Raw genomic sequence first — 12,343 nt, forward strand, 5'->3', positions numbered from 1 at the left:
CTTCTCCTTCTCCTTCTCCTTCTTCTTTCCTCTGGCTCTCCGGGTGCCGCTTGGCGCTGCTCCCCGGAGGTCCCAGAGCACAGAGAGGCCACCTGCCACGAACACAGGCAGTCCTCCACTTACGACCACAATTGAGCGCAGAATTTCTGTTGCTAAGTCAGGCGGCTGTTAAGTGAGTTTTGCCCCGATTTGCAACCTTTCTTGCCACAGCTGTGAAGTGAATCACTGCAGTTGTTAAGTTAGTAACACGGTTGTTAAGTGAATCTGGCTTGACTTTGCTTGTCGGAAGGTCGCAAAAGGGGATCACGTGACCGTCATAAATGTGAGCCAGTTTTCAAGCCTCTGGATGTAAATCGCGTGACTGGGGGGAAGCTATAATGGTCGTAAGTCTGAAAAATGGTCACAAGTCTCTTTTTTCCCCAGTGTCGTTGTAACTTTGAACGGCCACTAAGCAAACTGTTGTAAGCCAAGGACTAGCCGTAGCCTTTTATTTGTTCGAAGGCGGGTATTCTTGGGCAAAGAGACGCCAGTTTCATGATGAAATCGGGGACGCTCCTGTTATGAGCCGAGCTGTTCATTTGTGAAGGGCTTTCAGGTTGGGACAAAAGCTTAGGCCACAATCCAGTGTTTCTCAACTCTGGGATGTGCGGACATCGACTCCCAGAATTCCCCAGCCAGCACAGCGGACTTCAGCTCCACATCTGGCTGGGGAATTCCGGGAGTTATAGTCTGCACATCTCAAAGTTGTCAAGATTGAGAAACGCTGCCATAATCCACTAGCTAGTTATGGATTTTGGTGCGCTGTGCTCCTTTTTAAGTTCCTAAAGCATTTTTGTCAATATATTGACAGGCAAAATGATACGGTGTGTTCGCTGTCCGGTGGCTTACCATGTGGGCGACAATTGTGTGGCTGCCGGTTGTGCCATGCTTTCCTCCAGCAGCGTTGTATGTACCAACCACTTTACTGCCACAAAGGGGAAAAGCCACCATGCTCACGTGAACGTCAGCTGGTGTTTTGTGTGCTCAAAAGGTAAACTGACTTAATTTTATTCAAACGGTTCTTCAGTGCCGTGAAGGGGTCTTCACGGTGGGTGAGGGCATTTTGTTGTGGCTGGTCAGGCTTTTTATTAAGTTTAAAGCCCCTTTATTTCGTGAAGACCTTCAGTCTTGGTGTGTGAGTTAAGTCTAGCTTCAAATCCATGTTTAAATCTGGTAGCCTAGATTTAAAAATGTGTGCTGAAAGAGTAGGCAAGCCATCATCCATGGACGAACTTGACGTGGGGAATATCACCCACATTTTAAAGCTTTCTGTCTTCGGATAGCATTTGTAGGCTGCTTGTCCATCAAACACGGTTCAAATGTTGTGCTTCCAGCTTTTCTTGGTCACAAAGGGAGGTGTTGATAGTAGGCACATCTCTTAGTTTACTAGGAATTCGTTCTGCTGTGGTTCTCAAAATAGAGCCTAGCAAACATGGTAATCTTTGTATAATTCCTTTTTGCTTGCATGGACTTGAGCTTTAATCTTTACAGAGAAAAACATTAGCATTTTTATGCCCAAAATAAAGCCTTTCCCCCCCCCCCCTGTCATTGAGGATTGTTTTGTGCCTTTTCTTACAGGGGGAAGCTTGTTATGTTGTGAGTCTTGTCCTGCTGCGTTTCATCCCGACTGTCTGAACATTGAAATGCCAGACGGAAGCTGGTATTGCAATGACTGCAAAGCAGGGAAGAAAATCCATTTTCAAGATATTATTTGGGTCAAACTGGGAAATTACAGGTTTGGATTTATAAACGTACCTTAAATATTTTAAAAAATCGTTGTGGGTCTATATGATTGTGTCTCACTCTTCCTTGGAGCTCAGAAAAGGGGGAATTTGTAGGCAGAAAGATCTTTGATGGAGAGTTCTGTGCATTAACAGAATCTGTTCTGCATGAGACTGATGTTCATTTGTTTCTGAGATAACAGTGGCCTCAATTTCTTCCTTTCGTTGGGTTGTTTTTGTGGTAGGTGGTGGCCAGCCGAAGTCTGCCATCCCAAAAACGTCCCCCCAAACATCCAGAAAATGAAGCACGAGATTGGAGAATTCCCTGTGTTTTTCTTTGGCTCCAAAGATTACTACTGGACCCATCAGGCCCGCGTGTTTCCCTACATGGAAGGAGACCGGGGAAGTCGATACCAGGCCATTAAAGGGATCGGGAAAGTCTTCAAAAACGGTAAAATATTTCACCATATTTCAACTCAGAGGCACTTGCTATGCGATCAGCTTCTGTTGCGTAGAATCGGAATCTAGTGCAGTTCATCCACGAGTTTGGATTTCAGTATTTTACTTGGTTGCGCCTGGTGATAGCGCCTAGCTAACCTTGATTTCAGAAAAGCTAAGCAGGGTCAATGAGGTTGGTAACTATACTATAATTATTGTATACGGAGAGTTCTCAACCCGTGACAAGTTGTTTGGCAAACATTGGAAGTTACCACAGACCCTATTGATTTTGAAGGTCCAAAGGTCCCTCCCCTCCAGCGTCACATGACCAAGCTTCAGGCGCTTCTCAACCTGCCCCCAGCAAACCATTCGCTCACTTAATCAATCACTGGTGATTAAATGGGTGACCGTCGCAAAAAATGTTGCGAAATCAAGACCAGCCACTCCATTGCAGTCGTACGTCAAGGACTACTCGTACACAGTTGTGTGAAATCACAGCTGCCGGTCCCTTAACTGGGGTTGGCCTTCATAGGCATCGCATTCTTCCCAAGAACCTGAGATGCTGTAACATATCGATATAATACCGTGTTTCCCTGAAAATAAGACCGGGTCTTTTTTCATTTTTTTTTCTTTTTTGACTCCAAAAGAGGCACCAGTTCTTATTTTCAGGTTAAACCTTTCCTCACCTCTGGCACCAACAGTCCCACCCAGCCAGTCCACTTCTTCTGGGGCCAAAGTTCTGCAGCTGCATTTGGGCCTGCATTTTACAATCAGGCCTTCCTGAAAGGCCCAAGCAGCCGAGTACCGAGCTATGTATTCAATCCATCACTTGGTGCTCGGCTGCAGAGGTTTGCAGAGAAATGCAGGTCTGGCTGCAGAAGAAGAAATGGGCCAGTGAGGAGAGGCCTGGCTGCCAGGTGAGCGGGTGCAGGGCAGGTGCGGGGTGGGTGGGCCCTAGCTTGATTTTTAGCTGTGTGCCTTGCCACAAAACTAGGGCTTATTTTTGGGATAGGGCTTATATTAGGCCCACCTCCCCAAAATCAAGCTAGGTCTTATTGTTGGTGTAGGCCTTACTTTTCGGGGAAACACAGTAGATATGCAGATCAAAGCAGTTAATGAAGTTGAGGCCTAATTCTTATAGGGAATATGTGTAGTTGTAATTTTACCAACTCTTTTTTTAAAGCTTTGCAAGATGCGGAAACACGCTTCCGAGAGATAAAATTTCAGCGGGAAGCCAAAGAAACTCAAGAAAATGAACGCAAACCTCCCCCTTACAAACATATCAAGGTGAGATGCTTTGAAGGACGGGTCTGGTCCCTCTCTTACCCCCAAATTAATCAGTCCAGGGATGGGCCCAGGATGGCCTGGGGTGAAGGAGAAGAGGGTAGATGGGGGTGAAAACTTTTGAGTTTTTGTAGGTCAGCTTTAGCCTAAATGGGGTACTGCGTTGTATCAATAGTCAGAGTAAAGGAGTGTATTTCTTGGCTTTAATTTTCTTTTTGTTCTAGTCAATTCATGTATCTTAATTTATTAAATAAGAATTTGCTGGAGAAGGGATATTTCCAAGGGATCTTAGTTCTACTTAACAAGCTGAACGATAATAACCAGGTATTTGGATTTACAGTATAGAGGTGTGAAAAACAGAACTGAGCAACTATAATTTAAAATAATTAACTCTTTACCAGTTACTTAAAGGGAAATATTTGTGGCAGAATAGTGTTTTTTGTTTTCAGAATGTTGATCCATAAAGTAGGGATTAGTCATCTTCACATCCAAAAAGCATTCGATGAATCCTCTGGGTTGTGTGTTTTGTTAGGCGGAATTGGTAATATTTGTATGCATTTCTGTATATGTGTAATTACAAAAAAACACTCGGAAAAGAGGTATGCTTTCTTTAGTTCTCAAACCCTTCCGTACAGCAAAGAAGGCTAAAGCTGGGGCCTGGCCTGTCTTCTCTCCCACCACTACCTAGAATATCTAGGGGTCTCCTGGCTTCTTTTGCCCCTCAGACGAACCTAACCCAGTTAGTTGTTCTCTTTCCCCTCGGAGGAGGAGGCTGGCTGGGTTAGGGTTTCGCCCTCCTGTTGGCTGGACAGAGGCCCGTGGGGGGTGCTGGGGAAGTGGAAGCAGGCGAGGCTGGCAGAACCATGGCGGCCTGCCCAAGGAGACCCTCGGCGCCTCTGAGCAACAGGAGCCGCGAATGCCTTCGAGGTCCCATGAAAGCCGGTGTGTGTGTGTTAGAGCGCAAGGGATGTGCAAAACCCACACGAGCGTGAAGGGCGAGTTTGGGTCAGGACCTTGTGGGCCTTTTTTGGGGGGTGGTGGGGAGCCCAGTCAGCGCCTGCTCTGGCTCTTTCGTGTGCAGGTCAACAAGCCCTTCGGGAAGGTCCAGATCTACACGGCGGACATCTCGGAGATCCCCAAGTGCAACTGCAAGCCTTCGGACGAGAACCCCTGCGGCCTGGACTCTGAGTGCCTGAACCGGATGCTGATGTACGAGTGCCACTCGCAGGTCTGCCCGGCCGGAGGGCGCTGCCAGAACCAGTGCTTCACCAAGCGCCAATACCCGGAGACCAAGATCATTCGGACGGAGGGCAAGGGATGGGGCCTGGTCGCCAAGAGGGACATTAAGAAGGTGGGGCTGCTGACCGGGCAGGGGGGGGCTCCCAAGGGGCCTTTCGGTGTGCTGGTTTGCATCCCATCTTTCTTCCCCCCCCCCATTCAAAAGTCCTCGATTTTTACTGCAGTTCGTTTAGTGACCATTTGACGTTACAACGGCACTGTCAAAAGTGACTTGTGGCTGTTTCTCACAGTTCGTGACCGTTGCAGCCTCCCCCGTGGGTCACATGATCAAAACTGAGACGCTTCATAACTGACTCAGAGTTATGACGGTTGCGGAGCATCCCGGAGTCACGCGATGATCCCCTTCTGACCAGCAGAGTCCAAGGGGGAAGACAGATTTGCCTAACCACTTGGTTATCAACTTAACTGATTCACTTAACAACCGTGGACAGAAAAGGTCATCAAGTGGGGCAAAACCGACTTAAGAAATGTTTCAGTGAGCCACAGAGATGTTGGGCTTACCTTCATCATAATCAGCCCAAGGGAAAGGGAAATTGAGCAGAGGCCGGCAGCCTTGGGGGCCAGACTTGATTCTTACACCCAGGGCTGAAGGTTGTGCGAAGGCCCCCCCCTCTCCTCTTCTCCCCCCCCCTTTTTTTTTTCTCTTGGCTGGCTGAGCAGCTGTGCTTTCCCCCCCCCCCCCCCAGGGCGAGTTTGTGAACGAATATGTAGGCGAAGTGATTGACGAAGGGGAATGCATGGCGAGAATCAAATACGCTCACGAGAATGACATCACGCACTTTTACATGCTCACCATTGATAAGGTAGGGTACTTTCATATGGCTTAGCTTGACCTCAATCCTAACCCTGGTACCTATAAATACGGTATTTATAAACTTGCTTTTCATTCAGCCATAGCCTCCGTTCCCTGCCACAGAAACAGCATCAGCAAGGCTGCTGATCAGCACTGCTTTGTTTGGCTCAAGGAGTTCAAAAATATCTCTGTAGAAATTTGGGCAACAGGAAGTGCTGATATTTCCTTGACACCCCATTTTGAGTTAGGATTAAAACTGCAATCCTATATCCACGTATCTTGGGGGAAACCTTATTATGTGTAACGGCATTCATTTTTATGAGGGGGGGATTGGATCACGCTCCAAACTGTATATAGTCATATTCAATTATAAAAGCTGAATTGAAGAGAAGTTTGCATTATATGACAGTCCTATAAGTTTCATCTACAAATGCTTTTGTCCAACAAAGCTGAAGCTTCAGCTTCTTCATCTACTTTGGAACTAGGATAAAATAATTTCTGAATGGTCTGGGAACTGAGGAGAATCAGCCTCCCCACCAGGGCTCTTCAAACGTGGCCCTTTGGTGGCTTGTGGACTTCAACTCCCAGAATTCCTCAGCCAGGCCTTTGAAGACCCCTGCTCTACACAAAGAGTTTTGCTTGTTTGCTTACCCTGTTGTGCTCCCAGGAAATACTTCATGGCAGCATCTGTATCCTCCCTGCTTTTTAGGAAAGGGCTATCAAGGTTTGTTTTTAAAAAACAGAACAAACCCCATTTCTATGCATTGTCCATTGAAGATCCAATACATCTTCTCTGTCTAATCATCTCAAGACAAGCAGAGAAAGAAGCCAAACTGAGGAATAATTATATTTCTTTTACAATTTTCTATGTTTTCCAGGTATCTTAATTTAGCTAGGTGATGTGACATGACTGTAAGGCAAAATTAATCAAATCCAGACAGTCAAGCTCTGAAATTCTAGGTTTCTCTTGAAAGGACTTTCTTTAAGTGTGATAAAATTTACACAGATTACGGATTTCGGTTTGTCAAGGAAGAACGAAATGCCAGCTTGGGGGGGGGGGCTAGGGCTCCGTTCCCGATGAAACGGGACTGCCGTGAATCAGATTTTTGCCTGATTCCTTTGATTTCCAGGACCGCATAATTGACGCCGGGCCAAAAGGGAACTATTCTCGTTTTATGAATCACAGCTGCCAGCCGAACTGCGAGACCCTGAAGTGGACGGTGCATGGCGACACCCGAGTGGGCTTGTTTGCAGTGTGTGACATTCCCGCAGGTACGAGCTGCTCTCCTACTGTGCAAGGTTTTTTTCTTAAAAAGAAATCGAGCCTTAAAAACCTGTTCAGAAAGATTCTTCCATTGATGTAGCTGAAACATCCTTCAAGCTTCAAGCGTGCACTTAACCTGCCCTCTTAATGCAGCAGAACAAACACAGACAAGATAAAAAAAATATTTTGTTTGACAAAGCTGCAAAAAACTGGTGGGCTGTTTCCAAGCTAATCTTTTATTTATTTATATATATAAATATTTGGATAAATATAAATATTTGGATTGCTGACAAAGAATTAAAGGGAGACTATAGAGTTAGGGATAAGGTGGAGTTGGTTAGGGTTAGGATTGGTTGGGGTTTTTCCAAATAACATTTTCAATATTTAACAATAAAAGGTAAAGGTTCCCCCGCACATGCGTGCTAGTCGTTTCCGACTCTAGGGGCCGGCGCTTATCTCCGTTTTAAAGCCAAAGAGCCAGCGCTTGTCTGAGGACGTCTCCGTGGTCATGTGGCTGGCATGACTAGACGCCAAAGGTGCACGGAACGCTGTTACCTTCCCACCGGAGTGGTCCCTATTTTTCTACTTGCATTTTTACGTGCTTCCGAACTGCTAGGTTGGCAGAAGCTGGGATGAGTAACAGGCGCTCACTCTGCTACGCGGCACTCGGGATTTGACCCGCCAAACTGCTGACCTTCTGATTGACAAGCTCAGCGTCCCAACCCACTGAGCCACCGCATCCCTTTTTTAACAATAATAAATATAGTTAATTATCATAAACAATATGTTAATTAAGCATTCAGTAGCCTTCTTGCTAATACATATTCAAAATTACATATCACGTTCCTTTCTGGCTTGTTTTTTCTAGCCATTGATAGAAATTATCCCATGTTCTAAAGCACACCGAGTCTTCTTTCTGTTTAATCTTTAAAGTCAATCTATCCATTTCTGCACACTCTAGAATTTTCTTAATTACTACTTCTTCAGTTGGTAAGTTTTCATTTTTCCAATGTTGGGTAAATACAATTCTTGCTGCCGTTAATATGTGTAGTACTAGTTATCTGCAATCTTTCTCATAATTAGCTCCTGTTATTCCTAACAAAAATAATTCTGGTTTAAAGTCTATTTGTTTTTTATTCTTTTTCTCCAACCGTAAATGGGTTTTAACCCAAAATCTTTTTGCTTTAGGGCATGTCCACCAGCTATGATAATAAGTACCTGCCTGGTCTTTGTTTGCGTTTCCAACTCCAAGCTAATCTTGTCGGTTGGCAACAATTTCCCTCTATGGTCCAAACTTCCAGGGATGACTAGAAGTCTTAAAAGTCAGGGAATGCTGCCTGAGGAATTCTGGGAGTTGAAGTCCACAAGTCATAAAAGGGCCAAGTTTGAAGACCCCTGGTGCAGATGGAGAAGCTCTTTCTCTCTGCTGAGGATGCTCGTCCTGCTATTGTCTATGGAGATTTGCAGTCATCTGTGTCATGGTGGTCCCCAAAGGTTCTTTTTCAAAACCTTTTGCCTTTTGAGAAAGCACCTTTGGGTTGCCCAACTGTTGCAAATCCAAATAGGTTTGGATGACCTTCATAATAGCTCAGTTTCCCTCAATGCTAGCACCATGGGAAGCTGTATCCAAATTCACTGCTTGAACAATGATGAGATAAACTATGATGAACAACGATGAGTGACCCTCCGATTCTATTTTATCTGTTGCACAAAGAGATTTATGTCCCTCTTAAAAAGATTTCAAGTCTGAATTCTGTATTTCTCAGCTTTCAAAAACCAAACTGTAGGCTTTTCCAGTAGAGCGACTCAACTTTTGTGCCTTCTTGTTAACACATTTCATAGCTTATTGGCAGAGTTTCAGGTGTCCTATTTTAACTTTTGAGATTGTAGGAAGCATTTCCAGGTCTCCGTGTGCAGCTGCCCCTTTTGGGGATAGAGCGGGAGGGGGGGGTCTTCCCTGTCCTTTGACGTCTTGCTCCACGGTCATCCTGAGGTGAAGCGGGAGCATCTTTTGGGAAGTGAACCCATGTTCCTGTTTTAATGATGGTTACAATTAGCGTTTCCTCTCGTTTTCCCCTCAGGTACAGAATTAACCTTCAATTACAATCTTGATTGCCTGGGCAATGAGAAGACAGCGTGCAAATGTGGTGCTCCCAACTGCAGTGGCTTCCTTGGGGACAGACCGAAGGTATATTATGTCAGCAAAGAAGAGAAATCTCCGCGGGCTACTAAACTCTCGCTGAGAGGTTTCTGAGGGACCTTTCAGGGGCCAAAATGGGGCAGCCTAAGGCAATGCGTTTCGAACCCAGGCACCTCAAATGAACTAGCTCACAGAACGTGTCTGAAATCTGGAACCCGTAACTCCCAATGGAATTCGGCAAATTTTTTAAACAACATTTTGTGATGTTAAAAAAATCACCATAAAACAATTTATGACATCATGCAATAGGTCATAAAACATTGACTGTGGTCAACTCCTGATGTTTGATTGTGCAATAGAGGTAGTCCCTGACTTACGACCACAGTTAAGCCCAAATTTCTGTTGTTAAGTGAGAACTTTGTTAAGTGAATTTTTCCCCATTTTACGAACTTTCTTGCCACACCTATTAAGGGAATCACTGCGGTTGCTAAGTTAGTAACATAGTTGTTAAGTGACTCTGGCTTGCCCCTTGGCTTTGATGGTCAGAAGGTTGCAAAAGGGGGTCATGTCACACACACACTGCAACCATCATAATATATGAGCCAAATTCCAGGGGGTCTGAATTTTTTATCATGTGACCCATCAGGATGCTGCAACGGAAAGTGTGAAAAACAGTCATAAGACAGTTTTTTCAGTGCTGCTATAACTTTGAACAGTCACTAAGTGTTGTAAGTCGAGGACTCCCTGACTTCCAAGCCAGATACCCCTCTGAATCCATCCCAAATTTCCCAGTGAAGCCAGGACATATATACATACATACATACATACATACATACATACACATTTTATATATATATATATATATATATATATATATATATATATATATATATATATATATATATATATATATATATATATGTGTGTGTGTGTGTGTGTGTGTGTGTGTGTGTGTGTGTGTGTGTGTGTGTATGTGTATATATATATATATGGATCCTTGGTTTTTCCCCGCGTAGAACTAAAGGTGTGGGCGCAACGTTTCGACGGAGTCCCATCCGTCATCATCAGGCTTTAGCTTCTAAAGCCTGATGATGACGGATGGGACTCCGTCGAAACGTTGCGCCCACACCTTTAGTTCTACGCGGGGAAAAACCAAGGATCCATATATATATATATACACATACACATACACACACACATATATATATATATATATATATATATACACATACACATATATATATACATATACATATATATATACATATATATATACATATATACATATATATATATACACACACACACACACACACACATATATATATATATATATATACATATATGTATATATATACATATATACACATATATACATATACACACACACACACACACACATATATATATACATATATACATATATACATATATATACGTATATACATACACACACATACACATACATACGTATGTATGTATGTATGTATGTATGTATGTATGTATGTATGTATGTATATAAAGAATTGTGTCTATGGAGATTCTCCCTCATCCAGGTCCTGGTTGTCCCGAAGGTGGTGGACTTCCTTTCTTTTTCTTTGAAGACGTTTTGCTTCTCATCCAAGAAGCTTCCTCAGCTCTGACAGGACGGTGGAGGATGGAAGGATTTGTACTTCTGCATAAAGCACAGCTCCCACTTCTCAATGACTCGGGTGACCCCGAGGACACAGACAAACCTCCAAGTGGCCTCAACGACCCTCTAAAAGAAGGCAAATGACCAGCGGTCTGCAAGGACTAGAAATCCCGCCATTCTCCCAGCATCCAGTCAGAGCCAAAGAAGCTTCTGGGATGAGAAGAGAAACGTCTTCAAAGAAGAAGTCCAGTTGCCTCCTGAAAAAAGCACCTTTGGCCCTACCAAGGACTGTTTTTTTAGTGGAGGAGAGCATTCAGTAAAATTAGAAAATTAAGTATTCTCTCCCCCAGGAAGGCAAGAGTGGACCATGGTGGCATTTTGGCCAACAATGCTTCTCTTTAGTCCCATCTTGCACGGCAATTGTCAGTCACCACACTGGAAACATTTTGCAAGAGAATTCCCGACGAGTTTTTATAACATGAAATGGCTAAAAACAGTGGGGCAACTCCTTAAAGGCTGCACTAATCTCCTTATCTGCAAAACGGAAACATATTTTTTTTAAAGAATTCATCCTCCAACGGCACAGAAGAGAAAGGAAAGAAGGCCAAAAGGAGGGCAAGGAGACGCAAAACGAAAAATGAAGCCAGGAAAAAAACGGAGGACTACTGTTTCCGCTGCGGAGATGGAGGGCAGCTTGTTCTGTGTGACCGGAAGTCTTGCACCAAGGCCTACCACCTCTCCTGCCTTGATCTGGTAAAACGACCTTTCGGTGAGTTAAGAAGGCGCCTCGATTTCATAAGGATTTTGGACCCGCGAGGATCGCAGTCCAAAAATTCCAAGTTTAGAAGGAGTTTGTTTTCCTTCGGGTGGGAAGGTTAAGAGTTGACGACTCCGCTGCTTGAGACGGGGCTCACCATCTCCAGCCGAGCTGGTCCAAGGGAAAGGTTGGCGTAGTTGGGTTGAGGGATTGGACCAGGCAGAACTGTTCAAGCTCTTCTGTGCGTGCGTGTGTGTATCCCCGCGTGCCAGCTACGTAGGAGAGGGGTCGGTGGTGGGCAGGAGAGGCTGGCGGCCATTCGGCTCGGCAGGGCCACCTTCGCCTGCCTGCCGTGTCGTCTTCAGGAGTCGTCCTTGGGAAAGATTAAGCAGAGAACCAGACTCCAAAGCTAAACCCTACATGGTTAAGCTAATCGTAGTTTATTCAGCGGGAAAGAAAAGTCCTGAAAGAGACCCTCTGAATGGGTGCGTCTAGCTTTAAACGCTTTGGGTTGCCTTTGCTTAATGACAGGTTTATTTTTCATTTTAAGTTGTTTTTAATCCACTAGATTGGTAAGAGTCAGGGAGATACACTGGCTGCCTTTGTCCGGTTCATTTGGGCTGGAAGATTTTAGTGGATGTGTGGACATTGTGGCAAATTTTTCTGAGTTGATATTTTGTTCTCTCCTCCCACCCACCCTGGTAGGCAAATGGGAGTGCCCTTGGCATCACTGCGACGTTTGTGGCAAACCCTCGGCTTCCTTCTGCCACTTCTGTCCCAATTCCTTCTGCAAGGAGCACCAGGAGGAGGCCCTGCTGGAGTGCAACCTGAGCGGACAGTGGTTTTGCCCCGACCACCCCGGGGAGAACCTCAGGGAGAAGAAGGCCAGGCGGCCTGCCCGGAAAATGGCCTCCGTCAAATGTAAACGGCAAAGGAACAAGTGGAAGAGGACATAATATTGAGAGGAACAGACTC

At 44.9% G+C, this 12,343-nt stretch overlaps 1 protein-coding gene across 1 annotated transcript in view; it reads left to right on the forward strand.

Moving 5' to 3' along the window:
* NSD2 (nuclear receptor binding SET domain protein 2) overlaps positions 1 to 12,341 on the forward strand; it is a 36,704-nt gene extending 24,363 nt beyond the window's left edge. The window contains 10 exon segments of the mRNA XM_083362292.1: positions 851 to 1,030; positions 1,618 to 1,774; positions 2,006 to 2,211; positions 3,382 to 3,485; positions 4,564 to 4,833; positions 5,468 to 5,584; positions 6,705 to 6,846; positions 8,920 to 9,026; positions 11,176 to 11,380; positions 12,074 to 12,341. Coding sequence (XP_083218418.1) covers positions 851 to 1,030; positions 1,618 to 1,774; positions 2,006 to 2,211; positions 3,382 to 3,485; positions 4,564 to 4,833; positions 5,468 to 5,584; positions 6,705 to 6,846; positions 8,920 to 9,026; positions 11,176 to 11,380; positions 12,074 to 12,324 — 1,739 coding nt within the window. The 3' untranslated portion in view covers positions 12,325 to 12,341.
* The last annotated feature ends 2 nt before the right edge of the window (positions 12,342 to 12,343 follow it).

This window comes from Vipera ursinii (assembly GCF_947247035.1).
Source record: "Vipera ursinii genome assembly, chromosome: 4".
In the NCBI taxonomy this organism is placed as follows: domain Eukaryota; kingdom Metazoa; phylum Chordata; class Lepidosauria; order Squamata; family Viperidae; genus Vipera; species Vipera ursinii.